The sequence below is a fragment of the Salvelinus alpinus genome, chromosome 2 (genome assembly GCF_045679555.1).
Source record: "Salvelinus alpinus chromosome 2, SLU_Salpinus.1, whole genome shotgun sequence".
NCBI lineage: Eukaryota > Metazoa > Chordata > Actinopteri > Salmoniformes > Salmonidae > Salvelinus > Salvelinus alpinus.
This window is the reverse complement of record NC_092087.1, coordinates 74,810,081-74,832,317: the sequence shown is the minus strand read 5'-3', so window position 1 is coordinate 74,832,317 and position 22,237 is coordinate 74,810,081. Positions and strand designations below refer to the sequence as shown.

Here is a 22,237-nt window from a genome sequence, read left to right as displayed (position 1 = left end):
TGATGGACAGAATGACAGTCATCTTAGTCATCACCTCATATCCACTACCATAATGAATAGGTAGTGATAGTACAGTGTGCACAAGCATGTGTTGGTGATATAATGTACTATATCTATGTACAGCTACTAAAAGAGACCATGTTGAAGGGATGGCTGTCAAGATTGACAACATTCTGTATAGTGCAGCTTCTATACAGGTTCTCTATGGTCAAGACACTGTCAGACTGGCCAAGACACTGTCAGACTGGCCAAGACACTGTATGACTGGTGAAAACATTGTCAGACTAGCCAATACACTGTCAGACTTGCCAAGACACTGTCATATTGGCCAAGGCAATGTCTGACTGGCCAAGAGACTCTCAGAGTGGCCAAGACACTGTCAGACTGGCCAATACATTGTCATACGCTGTGTGCTAAGAGGTGATGAACTTTACCTTGTGGAGACATGACTTACAGCTTTTGATGTATCAGTTTGATGTATCAGAACAGAGAAGCTACATCTGGTAAGATGCAGGGTGGGGGTGTGTGTGTCTTTGTCAATAACAGCTGGTGCGCGATATCTAATATTAAAGAAGTCTCGAGGTATTGCTCGCCTGAGGTAGAGTACCTTATGATAAGCTGTAGACCACATTATCTACCAGAAGTGTTCTCATCTATATTATTCGTAGCCGTCTATTTACCACCACAGTCCGATGCTGGCACTGAGACCGCACTCAAACAACTCTATACGGCCATAAGCAAACAAGAAAATGCTCATCCAGAAGCGTAGCTCCTAGTGGCCGGGGACTTTAATGCAGGCAAACTTAAATACGTTTTACCAAATTTCTGTGCAACCAGAGGACTCTAGACCACCTTTACTCCACACACAGATGCATACAAAGCTCTCCCCGCCATCCATTTGGCAAATCTGATTCCTGCTTACAAGCAAAAACTAAAGCAGGAAGTACCAGTGACTCAATACGGAAGTGGTCAGATGACGCGGACGCTAAGCTACAGGACTGTTTTGCTAGCACACACTGGAATATGTTCTGGGATTCATCCAATGGCATTGAGGAGTATACCACCTCAGTCATTGGCTTCATCAATAAGTCAATCAATGACGTTGTCCCCACAGTGACCGTGCGTACATATCCCAACCAGAAGCCATGGATTACAGCTAACATCCGCATCGAGCTAAAGGCTAGAGATGCCACTTTCAAGGAGCTGGACACTAATCCAGACGGTTATAAGAAATCCCGCTATGCCCTCAGACGAACCATCAAACAAGCAAAGCTTCAATACAGGATTAAGATTGAATCCTACTACACCGGCTCTGACGCTCGTCAGATGTGGCAGGGCTTGAAAACTATTACGGACTACAAAGGGAAACCCAGACGCAAGCTGCCCAGTGACGCAAGCCTAACAGACGAGCTAAATGCCTTTTATGCTCACTTCGCGGCAAGCAACACTGAAGCATGCACGAGAGCAACAGCTGTTCTGGCTGAATGTGTGATAATGCTCTCAGTAGCCGATGTGAGCAAGACCTTTAAACAGGTCAACATGTACTCAAAGCATGCGCTGACCAACTGGCAAGTGCCTACACTGTCACTGACATTTTCAACCTCTCCCTGACCGAGTCTGTAATACCTACATGTTTCAAGCTGACCACCATAGTCCCTGTGCCCAAGGAAGTGAAGGTAACCTGCCTAAATGATTACCGCCCCGTAGCACTCATGTCGGTAGCCATGAAGTGCTTTGAAAAGCTGGTCTTAGCTCACATCAACAGCATCTTCCTGGATACCCTAAACCCACTGTCACGCCCTGACCATAGTTTGCGTTGTATGTTTTATGTTTTGTTTGGTCAGGGTGTGATCTGAGTGGGCATTCTATGTTGTTTGTCTGGTTTGTCTATTTCTATGTGTTTGGCCTGATATGGTTCTCAATCAGAGACAGGTGTTTTGCGTTGTCTCTGATTGGGAACCATATTTAGGTAGCCTGTTTTGTATTGTGGGTTGTGGGTTATTGTCTATGTTATGTAGCATGTTAGCACAGTGTTTATATAGCGGTCACGTTCGTCTTATTCATTTTGTTGTTTTTGTTTAAGTGTTCTTCATTAAATATAGAAGAATGTATTCAAACCATGCTGCGCTTTGGTCCGCTTCTTACGACAATCGTGACACCCACTCCAATTCGCATACCGCCCCAACAGATCCACAGATGACTTAATCTCAATCGCACTCCACATGGCCCTTTCCCACCTGGACAAAAATAACACCTATGTGAGAATGCTGTTCATGTGACTACAGCTCAGCATTCAACACCATAGTACCCACGGAGCTCATTACTAAACTAAGGACCCTGGGACTAAACACCTCCCTCTGCAACTGGATCCTGGACTTCTTGACGGGCCACCCAAAGGGTGGTAAGGGTAGGCAAAAACACGTCTGCCACGCTGATCCTCAACACTGGGGCCCCTCAGGGGTGTATACTTAGTCCCCTCCTGTACTCCCTGTTCACCCACGACTGCATGCCAAACACAACTCCAGCACCATCATTAAGTTTGCTGATGACACACCGACAACAATGAGACAGCCTATAGAGAGGAGGTCAGCGACCTGACAGTGTGGTGCCAGGACAACAACCTCTCGCTCAATGTGAGCGTTACAAAGGAGCTGACCGTGGACAGTAGGAAGGGTGTGACGAACAGTCACCCATTAACATTGACGGGGCTGTAGTGGAGCGGGTCGAGAGTTTCAAGTTCCTAGGAGTCCACATCTCCAACGAACTATCATGGTCCAAACACACCAAGACAGATGTGAAGAGGGCATGACAACACCTTTTACTACTCAGGAGACTTAGCATGGGTCTCCAGATCTATAGCTCTACAGCTCTCCAGTTCTACAGCTGCACCATCGAAAGCATCCTGACCGGTTGCATCACGACCTTATGTCAGAGGAAAGCCCAAAAAATTGTCAGAGACTCCAGTCACCCAAGTCATAGACCGTTTTCTCTGATATCGTACAGGACCAAAAGGCTCCTGAACAGCTTCTACCCCCAAGCCATAAGACTGCTGAACAATTAATCAAATGGCCACCGGACTATTTACATTGACACCCCCCCCCCCCCCCTCCATTTGTTTTGTACACTGCTGCTACTCGCTATTTATTTTCTATGCATAGTAACTTCACCCCTACCTACATGTACAAATTACCTCGACTAACCTGTACCCCCGCACATTGACTCGGTACCGGGACCCGTATATAGCCTTGTTATTGTTATTTTATTGTGTTACTTTTTTTTTTTTTTTTTACTTTAGTTTATTTGATAAATGTTTTCTTAACCAACAGTGCAGTTCAAGAAGGATTAAGCATTTCACAGTTAGGTCTACACTTGTTGTATTCGGCGCATGTGACAAATAAAGATATGATTTGATAGCTGTAAACGTTCTCACTGGCTGGCTGCAGACAATATAAAAGCTGTTGTCTGGAAAGAGGCCTGTGTGAGATCTTGGAGCCTTGACTGTGATTCAGCCTGCTGGATGCCCGCTCTTTGGGGCCGCAACGCACCATTTGTGTCAGCTATAATGTTTGTCCATAATGTTCTGTGTTTTCCCGTAATCTACATTAGAATAAATTATTCTTTAGATGAAGACACAACACATGCTGTGCGACGCCCTCCGTGCCCTCATGCGCCGTGATGTTTCTGTTCTTGTACATAATCAGATGTTTTCGTTAGTCTGCTTGACATGTTCTCAAAAGCTTGCATTGTTTACCTACCTAGCTTAGGCACAACAATCATGACTCTCTTTTTCCGTCTCTCTTTCCTGGTAAACCACATGTTCTACTTTTAAAATTCTGCAGTTGGTGTCAGCGTTTTACATTCTAAAGTACACAGCTAAACAAGCCTCAGAACACAATGACGTACATACCGCCATATAGATGTCTATTGAAATCCTCCATCAACATGAATAGATGAGTGGAACCAACAACTGTTATCCTCAATCCTTCAACCACCATTTAGACACGTGTCCCTGGCAGCTCTCGCTCTCTCAGTCTCTTGGCTGTCGCCGGGCAGGCCTCATCAGTGGCTCTGGATCCGGCAGGTGTTTTGATTTATTGACGTGAGTGGAAAACTATGAAGCTCACTTTGTGACAGCTCTGAGTTTTAGAATAAAAATATAATTGGCCTGATGAATGAGTGCAGCTTGAGCTCACCCAGTGGCATCATATGTCACTGTCCAGAGTGATGAGAGACTAGCCCGACCTGCATACCTGCCACCCAGCTCAGGCTGCCTACAACCACATACTGCTATTGGGAGGAACATGGCTCCGCCTGCCTGCCACATGCAGGATCCTGTAAGGTGGAACATGACTTGGGACCACTATTTATTTACTCAGATCTGGTACCAAGTGATAAAGCCAGTGATAAAAAAACATGATGATTATGATGATGACAGTTTAGATACTATTGTGTGTGTGCATAACAATTTGTTTGCATGTAGCAAATATGGCAAATTGTATCTGGTGTTTGATCATTGTTGGCCTCGAAGTTGAATGTCAGATTTCCGCTCTGATAAAGGTAGAACATTATCATGGAGTCTGACTGGGGCCACTGACTCTGACTGTAAGACTAAAATAGCAATACAGACAGCCAGCAGGAAGTAACATCAGCACCATCAATCAGTGTAATGGAACAAAATGCTCCCTGTCATTATGCACCAAGGAAGTGGAAAATATAATTAGACCAATTAAATTAGGCCATAGGCAGTACTACACCTGATCGTCAACAGGGCAATATATATATTTTTGGACAAGAATGTTCTTCATTTACAAATTCATTCTGGATTTGTATTCTTCCTCTAGAGGCAATTGGATTGATATATAAGCACTCCACTTCATTTGGTCACCATGAACCCACCAAAGGCTTTGCTGTTCCAGGAAAAGCAAACGATAATGTTAAACCTATTTTGCGGCGAACATATTGGACTTGAAGTGCTTTAACTATACCACGTGCTAATTTACAATTGGAAAAGAAAACAGGATAGGGCCTACATGTAATTTGGGAGCCTATATGTTAACATGAATGGTCTGAGTCATAATGATAATGTCAGTTTAAGGTAATGTCAGCCTATCTAGAGTGTCACGCTTTATTGCCCTGGGTACTCTCTTCCCTACTATTATCCTGCCATGACTCAAGCCCACTGTCACTTTACTTTCTGTCTTGTGATAAGTAGACTCATATGTTCTTTATCTCTTTTCTTTTTCTTTTTATGTTCTTCTTCACAGTTGTACGCCTCCCTGGACTTTGGGAGAAAATGGCAGCTGGTTCATGAGCATGTGAACAGGTTCTACTGGTGAGTCATACACTTGTCTTCTTTCTTCTCATCATCCTTCGCTTCTTCTCGTCCTCTCTGTAGTCCTGATCTTTTCCTTTGTTTCCTCAGACTCTCCTCACAAACTGTTTTGGAGCATCACTAGCAGTGTGTGGAACATGTTGTTTGCTTTCTGCAATGCAAGAGTCTGTGAAGGACATTGATAATACGTTTCAACAAGCTATCTGAATGACTAGTGTTGCTGGTGGGAAATGCTGTGTAACGATCTGCTCATTTCCACTGTTGATATGATTGGACTGTGATAAATCTACATCCACAGTGTCACCATGTCACATTCTGCCTCTCACATCTCACATTCTTAACAATCCTTACTTTTTCATTGGGGGTTATCCATACATACTGTACATTCATAAAGTAGGAAGATACTGTATAATAAGTCGCCTCTCATCTAATTACGTCGGCCCTCCCCATTCTGCGGAAGTACACACTCATCACAAATGTAGCTCTGAATTTATTCTGCCTCATTGCTTTCCTTCCTAGAGATGAAGGGGATGCTGTGTGTGTGTGTGTGTGTGTGTGTGCGTGTGCGTGTCCGTGTGTGCGTGTGCGAGTGTGAGTGTCGAGCTGCTGCCAGCTATGTCCACAGCAACTTGCATAAATCCAGGGTCTACTTTTCGTCACATATCCTAAATAATTAGCTTGATCCATTCTTGATCCAACCCCTTCAAGGACTTTAAACTCTGACCCTCACGATTAGTACCCCGGGCCTCTCAAGCCAGGCTTACAGACAAGTTTATCAGTTTATTATTTGAGTTTATCAGTCTCACTCCACCAGGAATGACATACATCACACTATAGGAACGCCATATCTGGGGGAGCTCTAGGTTGCCTAGTGGTTAGAGCTTTGGGCCAGTAACTGAAAGGTTGCGAGATCGAATCCCCAAACAGACAAGGTAAAAATCTGTCATTCTGAACAAGGCAGTTCCTAGGCTGTCATTGTAAATAAGAATTTGTTCTTAACTGACTTGCCTACTTAACAACAAAAAAATCTATTCAAATTAGTCCACTATACCCAATACAATTATATAATACAGTACGGTGATTCTAACTTTAATTATGTGGCACAGCCTTGCCGGTGTACAGTGCCAGACAAAATTAATAACATATGTAGGTTGTTGTGTATTTACACTTTTGTGGCAGATACCACTTTGTGGTAAAATAACAAACCCACAGCGTCTGGTTGTTGCTGTGGGGGTTGCTATGGGTAATGTGACATTTTGTAACAGATCCCTGGGGAGAACGTCCTCACGTGGGATTGCATTGCTATTTTATTGCCATCATCGTTGAGACAACGCTGAAATGAGACGTCTATATCTGGACTGGAATACCTCTGCTGAGACTCATCTTCTGTTTATTGTCTTCTTCCCTCCTTCTCTTCCCTCCTCCTCTCCTCTTTGTCCCTCCTTCTCTTCCCTCCTCCTCTCCTCCTCTCCTCACCTTCCCTCCTTCTCTTCCCTCCTTTTCTTCCCTCCTCCTCTCCTCTTCTTCCCTCCTTCATTTCCCATCTCCTCTTCTTCCCTCCTCCTCTCCTCTCCTCTCCTCTCCCCCTCCTTCACTTCCCATCTCATCTTCTCCTCTCCTCTTCTTCCTTCCTCTTCACTTCACCCAATCTACTCCCATCCTGTTCTTCCCTGATTCTCTCCTCCTCTTCTTCTCTCTGTCTCCCCTCCTCTTCTTCTCTTCTTCTCATTACTTTACCCCTCCATCCCCCTCCTCCTCTTCATCCTTCCTTCTCTCCTCCTCTTCTTTAATCCAGGTCTGTAACGGGTCTAGACAAGGAGTCAGATCTGGTCCACATGGAGGCACACACCCCCAATGGACGTGAGTAGCACTACACACACGCACACACACACACACACACACACACACACACACACACACACACACACACACACACACACACACACACACACACACACACACACACACACACACACACACACACACACACACACACACACACACACACACACACACAAACACAAACACACCTCTCTTTTTCTTTCCCTCTCTCTGTCACACACACTGCAGAGAAATGCCCCCACATTTGCAGTCCAATTATCAGCCCTCAAACGATAGAAGAGAGTGATAGAAGAGAGTCTGTCAAGGAATAAATTCCACCCTGGGTTTAGAGCGTCGTGTCCCAGGGGAGAGACAGTGGATTTACCCCACTGATAAATGCAGTGCATGACACTTGATTAATATGGCCTTTCCCTCTCAACCCTCTCACCCTGGGAGTTTCAGCTCTATAACTCGCCACGGCAACGCCACCCAAGGTCCTCCATAGGTGAAATTGTGAGATTGTTTATTCTAGCTATCTGCTGCTACTGTTGTTAGAGCCCCGGAATCAGAGAGAGTTTTGTTTTCTGTACACAGAGAATGATCACAGTTGATCATGTTGAATAGTGACAACTCTACAACGTCACGTATTGCATGTGTGAACCAATCACCATTATAGAATGGAAATCACAACATACTGGCCAAATTACAATTATATATATACACAGTCAGTATATTGTCACAAGTGTAATGCTGTCTCCTCTATCGCATGTCAATCACAAACCATACAAAAGTTCCCTCAAGTTCAAGTCCAGGCATCCTCACCTTCCCAAGAGAGAGACTGTATTCTTCAAAACAACCTTATTATAAGATTTGCCGTTAACTATGCACTTCAACAGTGGTGCAGTTTAGGGCCAATGAACAGTGTCGGGTCCCAGATTATATAAAGAAGTACATCCTTTCTGTATACATCAGCAGATAGTGTGTAAAAGGCAATTAGTTGTCTGCACAGATTTAGATAGCACGAGGTTGACAGCCTGAGGGCTCAACCGTCTAACTGCATTCACAACAGCAAACACTATAATGTGCTCCTTTCTGCAAGTTTCTGTATATGTGACTTCCTGCAGATAGTGAACCCACAGGATGTCACATGCTGTGGTCGCACCCAAACGGATCTTAGCTATATGCCCAGTCTTATGACTAAGTCACACAAAGACAAGTTTGTATCAGGTTAGAAAAACACTAGCATATAAAAATAGACTATTCTTAAGCAGTAAAACACAGGATAGAATGACTAATTATGTGATTTTACATGACAATCCACAGCTGGATGAATCCAGATATTCAGTCATCTCTATCTCTTTATCTTGCAGGTATACAGTATGTAACATGCCGGGCTCTAACATGCTCAGAGCCCAACAGAAACTACCCCTTCCCTGGATACATCGACATCAGCTCACTGGTGGTCCAAGATGACTATATGTTTATTCAGGTAAGGCTCTGTCTGAATAAAATATATTGTACCTTATTGTGTGCAGACCGTGATGCATTGCATAGGATCACGTCTCGAGGAAACCCGGCACGGTCCCTACGGTGAAGCATGGTGGCGGCAGCATCATGCTTTGTCGATGTTTTTCAGTGGCAGGTACTGGGAGACTAGTCAGGATCGAGGGAAAACCTGCTCCAGAGCCTCAGACTGGGGCGAAGGTTCACCTCCAATAGGATGAAGACCTTAAGCACACAGCCAAGACAACGCAGGAGTAGGAATAATTATCCTTCCAATCCAGTCCAGTATAAATAACTTTTCCATCCAAATTTAAATTCAAAGGCCTACCTAGTTGTTAGAAGTATTTCAAGGGAAGAGCTTTGGATGTATTTCTATTAGAACATGAGTTAGGGCCAGAAGGTTTTCCAGGTCAGGTCACAAAGGTCAACTATTTAAATTAGAGGCAAGAGTTTTCCCTTGAGAAAGTGGCTTGACCAGGAAAACTCTAGGCTCTAGTATTCTCTGTCAGGAGTTCCGGGCATCTAGTTATAGCCTACGCAGGGCCAAGACTTCTTCAAAGTCAAGTCACATTTTCAGGAAAACTACAGGTTCTACACATGATTGGCTTCATTCTGCCAGAATAATGGACATTAAGATATCTGGTGTCTTGCAGTGCTTGAGGCGTCACTAGAGACCCGGGTTCGATCCCGGGCTGTGTCACAGCCGGCTGTGTCTGAGAGAACCATGAGGCGGATTTCCTTGTCCCATCGCGCTCTAGCAACTCCTGTGGTGGGCCAGGTGCCTGCACGCTGACTTAAGTTGCCAGTTGTACGGTGTTGTACGGCAAGTTGCCAGTTGTACGGCAATGGGACAAGACTGAACTACCAAAAAGTTGTGGTCTAAGAGATCCCTCAACTATGTTGACCACACTCATACATCTTCCTAATTAAAACCACAAACACTCAACCTAAACCTCCGACTGCATCTTTAATTCAGGGAACCTACAATGTTTTCTCGCGTTGCATCACAGCTGAATGAATTCTATGAAAGTGGGTAATGACAAATCGATCATCCCAATATCTTTTTCAGTTCAAAACCGCCCCCTATTTCTCTCTCTCTCTCTCCAATTGAAGTGCACTTAGAACCACACTAAGAGGCCTAATTAGCTGTGTCCAATAATCATGACCCTATTTCACCTCCCCCTTTTCCAACCCAGAAAGCCAGCAGCGTGTTTTGTGGATGAATTGTTGATTAAAGACAGTACTGTGCAGCCATCTTCAGCGACCTGGCCAAGGCTTTCGACTCGGTCAATCCCCGTATTCTAATCGGCAGACTCAACCGCCTTGGTTACTCTAATGACTGCCTCGCCTGGTTCACTAATAATATGAGTCTGGAAGGAGAGTTTACAGTCTAGCCAGACACCTAGGTATTTATAATTGTCCACATATTCTAAGTCAGAACCGTTCAGAGTAGTGATGCTAGTCGGGAGGACTGGTGCGGGCAGCGATCAGTTGAAGAGCATGCACTTTGTTTTACTAGCATTTAAGCGCAATTGGAGGCCACGGAAGGAGTGTTGTATGGCATTGAAGCTCGTTCGGAGGTTTGTTAACACAGTGTCGAAAGAAGGGCCAGAAGTATACAGAATGGTGTCGTCTGCGTAGAGGTGGATCAAAGAATCACCAGCAGCAAGAGCGACATCATTGATAAATACAGAGAAAAGAGTCGGGCCGAGAATTGAACCCTGTGGCACCCCCATAGAGACTGCCAGAGGTCAGGACAACAGGCCCTCCGATTTGACACACTGAACTTTATCTGAGAAGTAGTTAAACTTCTTCGGGATCGGTGTCCCTTCCACAGGACGGTTGAGCTAACGTAGGCTAATGCGAATAGCAGGAGATTGTAAGTAACAAGAAAATTTCCCAGGACATAAAAATATCTAATATTGTCAGAAAGCTTAATTTCTTGTTAGTCTAACTGCACTGTTCATTTTGCAGTAGCTATTACAGTGCTCTAATTGCAGGTTTCTAGCACTTTCTTCCCTCCTCGTGGTGTTTGTGCTGCATAGGCTAACAGCAGCTAACAGCTCGAGTGTTTGCTTGCCGAGGCGCTGGTATCATTAAGGATGACTTTCCTAAGACAGGCCACTGAGCATTGCTTGGGAGAGTTAAAGATTTCTCTTGACAGAGAATAATGAGGCTATTGATTGTCCCTAAGAGATATTTACCCAAGTCTACCTCCAAAACCACAAAGAGCATCGACGACAGGAGAGAATGTGAGAGGAGCAGTTTCCGCTGTATGCTAGCCAATAGATTTTATTGTTATTATCTCAATAGAAACAACTGGAAAGAGGCATTTAAATACCTTATGCTTCAATGTTCCTCTCTGACAATAAAGTATATATCTTTACATTTTAAACAATGTCATGCATGTTCACTTGGGTGAGGGTTGCAGCATGAGTAATGATCGATACATTTATGAAGGTTTTAGATTAATCCATATAGTTAATTCATGTGATGTGTACTGTAGCATGGACACATTATACACTTGAACAAAAAGGGAATACTCAGTGTTTTGGCTCAATGTGTTCCAGGTTACTACAGCAGGACAGGCCAGCTACTATGTGTCCTACCAGAGGGATCCATTCCTCAAAATCAAACTGCCGAAATATTCTCTGCCTAAGGTAAGCAACATTCATTTTACAGTGATACACACATGCCTCCGGATATACAGTACATGCAGTAGATCAATTATTCAGATTGAGTACTTTTTTAATTCTTACTTTTTAACTCTGCATTGTTGGGAAAGGGCTCGAAGGTAAGCATTTCACGGTAAAGTCTGCCCCTGTGGTTTACATAGAATGGGACAAATACAATTTGATTTGAAGTAACCAGGATTTAGCTCTCGAAATATCTGTAGCACTACTACACACTGGTGTGTAGTCTCATAGTGTGTAGTCTCACTCTTCTATTGCAGCTGTTAAAAGACACTATATGTTGTGTAGAGAGCATTGGCAGCTATAGTGTTAAACATTCAATATGCACACCAGACCTGATCTTGTGACACACAACACGTACTCGGCGGCTTGTTACAACCATAAGATCCGTTATCTCTTTATAAATCCTCGAACCTCTCCAACCCCCCCATCCTCTGTCACCAGGACCTCCACATCGTCAGCACAGACGAGCACCAGGTGTTCGCGGCAGTACAGGAGTGGAACCAGAACGACACGTACAACCTGTACCTCTCCGACACCCGGGGCATCCTCTTCACCCTGGCCATGGAGAACGTCAAGACCACCCGCGGCCTGGGGGGCAACCAGATGCTGGACCTGTATGAGGTAAGTGTCCTCAGTGTGTGCGTGTGTGTGTGTGTGTGTGTGTGTGTGTGTGTGTGTGTGTGTGTGTGTGTGTGTGTGTGTGTGTGTGTGTGTGTGTGTGTGTGTGTGTGTGTGTGTGTGTGTGTGTGTGTGTGTGTGTGTTATAGCCTTGTTAGTAGGTCTCTATGTCATCAACATTCGTTGCGGATCGTCCCCCCTCCTTTTTTCCCTTCTTTCTCAGGATGAATCCCCAGTTTATCACACAGACACTGGCAGGTGTGATGGAGGGAGGCAGAGGACTGAGATATGGGTCTGATCTTCAGAGTCAGCAGTCATTAACAATGCTACTACTACTGCTGCTCCTTCTAACATGTGTGTTAATGGTTTACAAAAACGGAGTTAGTATTAAATGAATGGTCATACCCAGTGGGTAAAACTGGTTAAAATTACGCCAATCCAGTTTTGTGTGACGTTGTTTTAACTAGTTTAAAAACTTATTATGGCTGCAAGCCCAACGTCGGTACACTTATGACAACAGCCAGCTCAAGTGCAGGGTGCGAAATTCAAAAGATATTTTTTAGAAATATTTAACTTTCACACATTAACAAGTCCAATACAGCAAATGAAAGATAAACATCTTGTGAATCCAGCCAACATGTCCGATTTTTTAAATGTTTTACAGCGAAAGCACCACGTATATTTATGTTAGCTCACCACCAAATATAAAAAAGGACAGACATTTTTCACAGCACAGGTAGCATGCACAAAACCAACCTAACTAACCAAGAACCAACCAAACTAACCAAGAAACAACTTCATCAGATGACAGTCTTATAACATGTTATACAATAAATCTATGTTTTGTTCGAAAAATTTGCATATTTCAGGTATAAATCAGTTTTACATTGCAGCTACCATCACAGCTACCGTCACAAATAGCACCGAAGCAGCCAGAGTAATTACAGACACCAACGTGAACTACCTAAATACTCATCATAAAACATTTCTGAAAAAATACAAGGTGTACAGCAAATGAAAGACAAGCATCTTGTGAATCCAGCCAATATTTCCGATTTCTTAAGTGTTTTACAGCGAAAACACAATATAGCATTATATTAGCTTACCACAATAGCCAGAAACACAAGCCATTTACCAGCAGCAAAAGTTAGCGATCGTAACAAACCAGCAAAAGATATATAATTTTTGACTAACCTTGATAAGCTTCATCAGATGACAGTCCTATAACATCAGGTTATACATACACTTATGTTTTGTTCGAAAATGTGCATATTTAGAGCTGAAATCAGTGGTTATACATTGTGCTAACGTAGCATCTTTTTCCCAGAAAGTCCGGATATTTTTATGACAATCACCTAACCTATTCTGACCAAAACACTATACATAAACGTTACTAAAAAATACATGTTGTATAGGAAATGATAGATACACTAGTTCTTAATGCAATCGCCGTGTTAGAATTCTAAAAATAACTTCATTACGACATCCAGCTTACGTTATGGCGAGAGAGTGCCCAAAATCTGGGCGCAAACTAATAGTACACATGTACGACAGATATATGAAATAACATCATAAAATGGGTCCTACTTTTGATGATCTTCCATCAGAATGTTGTACAAGGGGTCCTTTGTCGGGAACAATCATTGTTTGGTTTTAGAATGTCCTCTTCTCCAGTCAATTAGCACGGAAAGCTAGCAAAGTGGCGCGAAGCTCTTCTTCGTGAACAAACGCAGACAAAGCAACACGCCTAACGTCCCGAAAAAAAAATCAATAATCTAATAAAACTATATTGAAAAAACATACTTTACGATGATATTGTCACATTTATCAAATAAAATCATAGCCGGAGATATTAGTCGTCTATAACGACAGCTTTTCAGAAGGCAATACCAGGTCCCTTCTCGCACGCTCCAGAAAACAGGAAACTGGTGTCACGTCATGCCAAGAGCTTTTATTCGACCTCAGATCAAGTTATACACTCCATTTCTTCTCTCACTGCCTGTTGACATCTAGTGGAAGGCGTATGAAGTGCATGTATACTAATACATATCAAGCACATTTATAGGCAGGCCCTAGAACAGAGCATCGATTTCAGATTTTCCACTTCCTGTCAGGAAGTTTGCTGCAAAATGAGTTCTGTTTTACTCACAGATATAATTCAAACGGTTTTAGAAACTAGAGAGTGTTTTCTATCCAATAGTAATAATAATATGCATATTGTACAAGCAAGAATTGAGTACGAGGCCGTTTGAAATGGGCACCTTTTATCCAGGCTACTCAATACTGCCCCTGCAGCCCAAAGAAGTTAACCCTTTGTGTATACATGCATGTGCTAATCACAAACTATTGTAAACTGAAGTTATGCTGTATGTATCTCTTTAAAGTTTCACTTCAATCTTTTTTTTTTTGGAAGAGGCAGACTTTTGCTTTGAGTTCCTCTGAAAAAGACTGTAGATATAACTCTGACCAAAGTGCTTTGAAGGAGTCCCAAGTATTGTTGTAACAAACCCTGGAGTGTTGGGCTTCAGAAGGCCAATGGCCTCAAGGACTCAGAGAGGAATCATTCACAAAGTACTTTGAGCTCAACAGGGAACAGAGAGACTGAGTGAACGCAACAGGCTTTTACTCTTCTCCTTGGATTGTCAAATAATGAATTGCCTTTCGTCAGTATTCTCTCACCTTCTCTTTCTCAGCCTTTCTCTCTCACAAATGATATTATTCACTTGAATAAAACAAATTTTTTCCCCACTTTAGACTGATGGGAGTAACTTGAGTGTCAGTTGGATTCAATCTTCCCTTCAATCGAAAAGTTTTTCTCTAACTCCCAGTCGTGTTAAATCAGCCATTTAGAGTGAGGTTTTTGATTCAATCCATCTCCCAGAGGTATAAACTTCCACACTGAATATTACAGAATATTCCAACTTGCCTAACACAATTACAGTTGCTAAAACACAATGTTGCAAACTAGGCTGGTTTTATCAAAATACTTAACACAATTCACAAAACCACACACCCAAACTGCAAAATACCTCATATATCCTGCAAAATGAAGCACTGCAACCAAAACTACATATAGCATTATCAAAATCAAACGTTTGCACGAAATGGCACACACTTCATTCATATTACCAGATTTTTGTCTAACCAACTACACACTGTTGGGCATAATGAAAAGCACTCTCATCTTTAGTATGCTTTGCCATAATACAAAAATAGTTCAAATTGTAGAAAATTCTTCAGATACACAGAAATATTTGCAGATACACACACATGCTGTTGAAACATTTAATTTTTTATTTTTCACCAAACAAGTCAGTGCAACATATGCACAGCAGATATATTTACATTGGACTGATCACAAATATGGTCACAAAAAACAGTAAACTGAAAAAGACAATTGCTGAAAAAATGTGCAGAAAACATATATAGAAAAAAAGAGGCAAGAAAAATTATTAGGCAGCATCTTGCCGCACAGCTGGGTCTGGCCACAACGCCTCGTCCAGATCACAGGCAATATCTTCCCTTGCCAGACATCGAGGGAAGTGCCTTGAGTGCCTTATCCATCCCTGAATCGCACCCACATCAATCTCATCACATGCCTCTTCCATAGCCTGCACAAGAGGCATGCGCACAAAGGGCTGCCGGTCGTATACCTTCCACCGCCATGCTGAAAATAACTCTTCTATGGGGTTCAGAAATGGTGAGTATGGTGGGAGGTATTGCACGAGAAATGGTGGGTGGTCAGCAAACCAGTTTTGGACTGGGGCTGCACGATGAAAGCTCACGTTGTCCCATACTACAACGTACCGGGTTCTTTGATGGTCTGCATCATTCATACGCTCTGGTGGTATGAGAATGTTGTGTAGTCTGTCCAGAAATGTGAGAATATGGGCTGTGTTGTATGGTCCAAGGTTGGCATGACGGTGGAGGACACCATGCGTATTGGAGATGGCAGCGCACATTGTGATGTTCCCACCACGTTGGCCAGGAACATCTATAATGGCTCTGTGGCCAATGACGTTTCTCCCCCTTCTTCTGGTCTTTGCTAGGTTGAACCCAGCCTCATCTATAAAGATGAACTCATGTGGGATTGCATGAGCATCCATTTCCAGTACTCCCTGAAAACAAAGAACAAAAGCAGTCAATATGGTGTTATCCAGTACACTAGGAAACAATGTTGCGTGTAGTGTACTGCAGTCAATATTGTACTTCCATCAATATATGCTCGTCTGACCTCTTTGTTTCTTTGAGAGTTTCTCTCAAACGGCACCTTATAAAGTTGTTTCATTCTGATTTGGTTTCGCTTGAGAATGCGAGCCAATGTGGACAGACTGACCCGTTGAATGTTGTTGAATATGGTGTTGTCTTGGATGATGTGGCTTTGAATTTCTCGTAATCTGAATTCATTATTTTCCAAAACCAAGTTCACAATGGCAGCTTCCTGTACCCCGGTGAACATTTGGCCCCTTCCTCCACCATGGTTGCGTCTCTCAGTCCTTTAGAAAAAAAATAATATATATATATAGGGCTTGGACAATGCAGCCTAAAGATATTTCCCCCACAGTAGAGTAAATTCTACAGGAAATTTGTGCAGTTAGTGTATGACATCAGCCATTCATGAAGTAAACAGGTGTCACCCAACTGATACACTATGACATGAGGTGTACTACATAGTGTGAAAAAATGTTGGTTACATACCTGTACTCCAGTCTAAATGTCCAGATGACACAGACGACAGTAAAACGGCTCAAGTTGGGCTGCACTCTCTGTCCAGCCTCTCGCATTGTCAGCCCATGGTTGATGACATGATCAACTAAGGTTGCTCTGATATCATTTGAAAGTTGTTGTCTTCTTTGGCCATGAACTCCTCTACCAGCTCTACCCCTACCTCTCACTCTTCCTCCCCCTCTCATTCTCCCCCTCCCTCTTCCTCTTCCTCTTCCTCTCTCTGCAACAGCTTCCATTGTTGTTGTAAAACAAGAGGTGCTCACCTGTGGTCTTTTCATAGTGCTTTCTTCCTGATTGAAGTGGTAACAATTAACCATTGAGGTGTTTGGCCAGGTGGCACATGTATTGGCCAATTAGCTCATGTAGTGTCATTTTGAATGGCAGTGTTTTGAAATGGCAAACATGTGACTTCATGTCAGATTGTTGTGTCTTATGCAGAGAACCGTGTGCAGTGCATTTAAAAAGTGCGTAAAGCAGAAAATGTGTTTAGACTTTTGGAGACTTGAGAAGAGGTTTTGCTCTCTGTGTGTCAGTTTAAATAATTGTGCTGTGCATGTAATTTTAGTGTGTTAGCAATTGGAAAAAACTGTAATACTCAGAGTGGTAGGCCTACAAATCAACGACAGCCCAATGATGAACTACCGGATCCCCTACTCACTCAGAGCTATAAATAGCTTTTGAATGAGTGAGTGGTAGGAGGGAGGGAGGAAGAGATGGAGGGAGGGTTAGCTAGATGATTTAGGTAATGTAATGGTCATGATGATGATGCTCTTTTCTGTTAGTCTAGCTGTGTGTGTGTGTGTGTGTGTGTGTGTATTAGCTCTCTGACAACACTCTTAACCCCTCCCTCCATTTCCCCCCTATTCGGAGCCTCTGATTCCCTGATTCAGCAGTGGATCCATATTTCTAATAGATTGCAGAAATCTTCATTAATGCATATTGAGAGATTGTAGAAGGCTGTCTGCATGGAGACGGAGTGCACGTACTGAGGGAAGTCTGGTATCTCAGTGGTCGTTTATCATACTAGTGCTACTTTGCTGAAAGTTGTTGTGTTGTTTGTTTTGTCTATGTAGATGGATCCACATGCATACATCAGTCTATATTTAATATTACTGTGGGGGATGATAAATAATTACCTCTGTGATTGACAAGTCTGGTCAGGGGAGGGAGGGGCCCCGTCCTGCCTCACTAGCCGTGTCCATCCCGGGTGGCCGTTTTTCTATGACGATGTCAAACGTGGCGCCTATTAGTGCCACTTATACTGGTAAGGTGATACGACTGAGGGCCGTCAATGTCTGCTGCAGTATGGGTCTTATTTAAAGCACAGTCATCAGGTTTACCCCAATCACATTTCCATCCTGGATGGGTTATCGTAGGAAGACGGTTTGACTAAGGAGGCAAGGAGCCATGACATCTCGCTCTCGCGCTCTCTCGCTCTCTCGCTCTCTCTGTTTCTCTCTCACTTTGTGAGTGGGTGTCTCGTGGATGTGACACTTTATCAGTTTTAACGTCCAGCGTTGTAATGTAGTCACAACAGTGGTGGGCAGTTGATGGGGACGCAATTTAAGGGAGATTGGTTTGTGACCAGTCTGATGTCTGTCAGCATAGCCGTGGCAAGATATTTGGGGTTGGGGGTGCTGTGAACTTTTTGTTGACTGTGGGGTTGCGGGGATTATTTTTGCCTGCACTACAGACAGCTATAGCAGCCAGCTAATACAGCACTAGTAAAGGCCCAGTGCACTACTTTTGTGGAAAAGTCAAATTTTATATATATACAGTATATATACACTACCGGTCAAAAGTTTTAGAACATCTACTCATTCAAGGGTTTTTCTGAATTTTTTACTATTTTCTACATTGTAGAATAATAGTGAAGACATCAAAACTATGAAATAGCACATATGGAATGGATAATTTCATATGAGATACCAGCCTCAGAAATTGCAGCAGAAATAAATGCTTCACAGAGTTCAAGTAACAGACACATCTCAACATCAACTGTTCAGAGGAGACTGTGTGAATCAGGCCTTCATGGTTGAATAGCTACAAAGAAACCCCTACTAAAGGACACCAATAAGAAGAAGAGACTTGCTTGGGCCAAGAAACACGAGCAATGGACATTGGACTGAGGAAAATGTGTCCTTTGGTCTGGAGTCCAAATTGGCGATTTTTGGTTCCAACCGCCGTGTCTTTGTGAGACGCGGTGTGTGTGAACGGATGATCTCCGCATGTGTATTTTCCACCATAAAGCATGGAGGCGGAGGTGTTATGTTGTGGGGGTGCTTTGCTGGTGACACTGATTTATTTAGAATTCAAGGCTCACTTAACCAGCATGGCTACCACAGCATTCTGCTGCAATACACCATCCTATCTGGTTTGGGCTTAGTGGGACAGTCATTTGTTTTTCAACAGGACAATGACCCAACACACCTCCAGGCTGAGTAAGAGCTATTTTACCAAGAAGGAGAGTGATGGAGTGCTGCATCAAATGAACTGGCTTCCACAATCCCCCTCAACCAAATGTAGATGGGTGGGTTGAGTTGGACTGCAGAGTTAAGGAAAAGCAGCCAACAAGTGCTCAGCATATGTGGGAACTCCTTCAAGACTGTTGGAAAAGCATTCCAGGTGAAGCTGGTTGAGAGAATACCAAGATTGTGCAAAGCTGTCATCAAGGCAAAGGGTGGCTATTGAAGAATATATTTTATTTGTTTAACACTTTTTTTCTTACTACGTGATTCCATATGTGTTATTTCATAGTGTTGATGTCTTCACTATTATTCTACAATGTAGAAAATAGTAAAAATAAAGAAAACCCTTGAATAGGTAGGTGTTCTAAAGCTTTTGTCGGGTAGTATATATTTGTATTAATATATATATATTTTTTTTTCAGGGGTGTTGCCGCACCCTCAGCTATGTCTGTCAGGGGGCATTTTGGGTACTGTTTAGTGCTTGAAAAATCAAAAATCAAACATCATGTAATCTGTTTTGGTGGTTGGATTTGGCTAGTTTTAGTGTCTGTTTAAGAATTTGTTCTCTATTTCTCCATAGGTAGCAGGTATCAAAGGCATGCTGATCGCAAACAGGAGGCTAGACAACCAGGTGAAGACCTACATCACCTACAACAAGGGCCGTGATTGGAGGTTGCTGCAGGCCCCGGCGACAGACCTGGCTGGCAACGACATCCACTGTATACTGGTGAGTTATACTGAAGCTAACAGGGAAGGCTCATCGTTGTGGTGATCATACATGATCTAAGACTCTTTGAGGTGCTTTCCCAGACCCAGATTAAGCCTAGTCCAGTAGTTTAAAAAGCATACTCAATAGATAATCTCCAATGACAGTTTATTTGAACCCAGGAATATGTGTTCAGTTCCCTTCAAGTTATGTACATCAATGATAACAGTCGCGTTACATCACACACTCAAGTAAGTTTGCCTACTCATCTTAACGGAAAGGGAATAACTTTACACAATCACATTTAAACTATGATATCAAGATGAACTGTGTACACACTCCTTGTTATATACAGTTATTAGTATATTAGGTGCCCTATCTCTCCTTTTATCCCACGTGACGTGACTGTAAAGGATGACTATGTAGAAAAAATAACTGTGAGACATTAGCAGTAAGAGTTCATACTGCTTAAAAGCCTAGGGAGGCAATTGTGGGGGCTGCACGCTGTACGCTGAGTGGGCTACAGGTTGAATACGATTGTGCATTTATGTGACATTTTAATTACAGATTCTATTTGATTACCCGGTTAAATCCTGTTGCCCTTGGTGTCCTTACAGCAATGTCATACTATGAATTGGCAAAGATGAAAGAGCACATTTTTTGGGGGGGGGCTCTGTGAACAGATATAATTGACTTCTGTTTTCGGCTCGTCCCTAAACTTGTTTTATTACTTCCTTTTTTATTTAACCTTTTTTTAACTAGGAAAGTCAGTTAAGAACAAATTCTTATTTACAATGATGGGCGCTGGGTAATTAAAAAAATATATATATAGGACAAAACACACATCACGACAAGAGAGACACCACAACACTACAGAAAGAGAGACCTAAGACAACAATATAGCATGGCAGCAACATATGACAACACAGGATGGGAGCAACACAACATGACAACAACATGGGAGCAACACAACATGGCAGCAGCACTACATGGTTGCAGAACAAAACATGGTACAAACATTATTGGGCACAGACAACAGCATAAAGGGCAGGAAGGTAGAGACAACAATACATCACACAAAGCAATGACAACTGTCAGTAAGAGTGCCCATGACTGATTTTTTGAATGAAGAGATTGAGATAAAACTGTCCAGTTTGCGTGTTTGTTGCAGCTTGTTCCAGTCGCTAGCTGCAGCGAACTGAAAAGACAAGCGACCCAGGGATATGTGTGCTTTGGGGACCTTTAACAGAATGTGACTGGCGGAACGGGTGTTGTATGTGGAGGATGAGGGCTGCAGTAAATATCTCAGATGGGGGAAGTGAGGCCTAAGAGGGTTTCATAAATAAGCATCAACTGTCACGATCCTCTTCCTGGAAATGACTGGACCAAAGCGCAGTGTGGTACGTGTTCATGATATTTTATTAAATCAGAACACTAGAACAAAAATAACAAAGAGAAAAACGAACAGTTCTGTAAGGTAACTAAACTATACAGAAAACAACTACCCACAAAACACAAGTGGGAAAAGGCTGCCTAAGTATGATTCCCAATCAGAGACAATGATAGACAGCTGCCTCTGAGAACCACACCCGGCCAAACACAAAGAAATAAAAAACATAGAAATAAAGAAACTAGAATGCCCACCCTAGTCACACCCTGGCCTAACCAAAATAGAGAATAAAAGCCTCTCTATGGCCAGGGCGTGACATCAACCAGTAGGTATTGTGACGGGTATACAGAGATGACCAGTTTACAGAGAAGTATAGAGTGCAGTGATGTGTTCTACAAGGAGCATTGGTGGCAAATCTGATGGCCAAATGGTAAAGAACATCTAACCGCTCGAGAGCATCCTTACCTGCCGATCTATAAATTACGTCTCCGTAATCTAGCATAGGTAGGATGGTCATATGAATCAGGGTTAGTTTGCAGCTGGGGTGAAAGAGGAGAGATTATGATAGAGGAAACAAAGTCTAGATTTAACTTTAGCCTGCAGCTTTGATATGTGCTGAGAGGAGGACAGTGTACCGTCGAGCCATACTCCCAAGTACTTGTATGAGGTGACTACCTCAAGCTCTAAACCCTCAGAGGTAGTAATCACATCTGTGGGGAGAGGGGCATCCTTCTAACCAAACCACATGACCTTTGTTTTCGAGGCGTTCAGAACAAGATTAAGGTTATAACCAGAAAGGTTAACATCAGTATACAAAACACTCTCCTTAACCACATCTCAGTAATGACCAACACATCTGGATTGGAGCTGTGAACCCACACTTTCAATTGATCCATTTTAGGTAATTAGATTATAGTGTTAACGTGCAGAAAACCCAGGCTTTTACGAGAGCAGAAATCTGTGAAGCAAATATCA

At 42.9% G+C, this 22,237-nt stretch overlaps 1 protein-coding gene across 2 annotated transcripts in view; it reads left to right on the top strand.

Annotated features, from left to right (window-relative positions):
- Window positions 1–22,237, top strand: part of LOC139567736 (VPS10 domain-containing receptor SorCS3-like) — a 228,387-nt gene that overhangs the window by 162,175 nt on the left and 43,975 nt on the right. For both annotated transcript variants that reach the window (XM_071389195.1, XM_071389194.1), the window contains exons 5-10: window positions 5,265–5,332; window positions 7,128–7,192; window positions 8,524–8,642; window positions 11,227–11,316; window positions 11,794–11,973; window positions 19,747–19,893. In XM_071389195.1, the coding sequence (XP_071245296.1) occupies window positions 5,265–5,332; window positions 7,128–7,192; window positions 8,524–8,642; window positions 11,227–11,316; window positions 11,794–11,973; window positions 19,747–19,893 (669 nt within the window). The remainder of the gene's footprint in view (window positions 1–5,264; window positions 5,333–7,127; window positions 7,193–8,523; window positions 8,643–11,226; window positions 11,317–11,793; window positions 11,974–19,746; window positions 19,894–22,237) is intronic.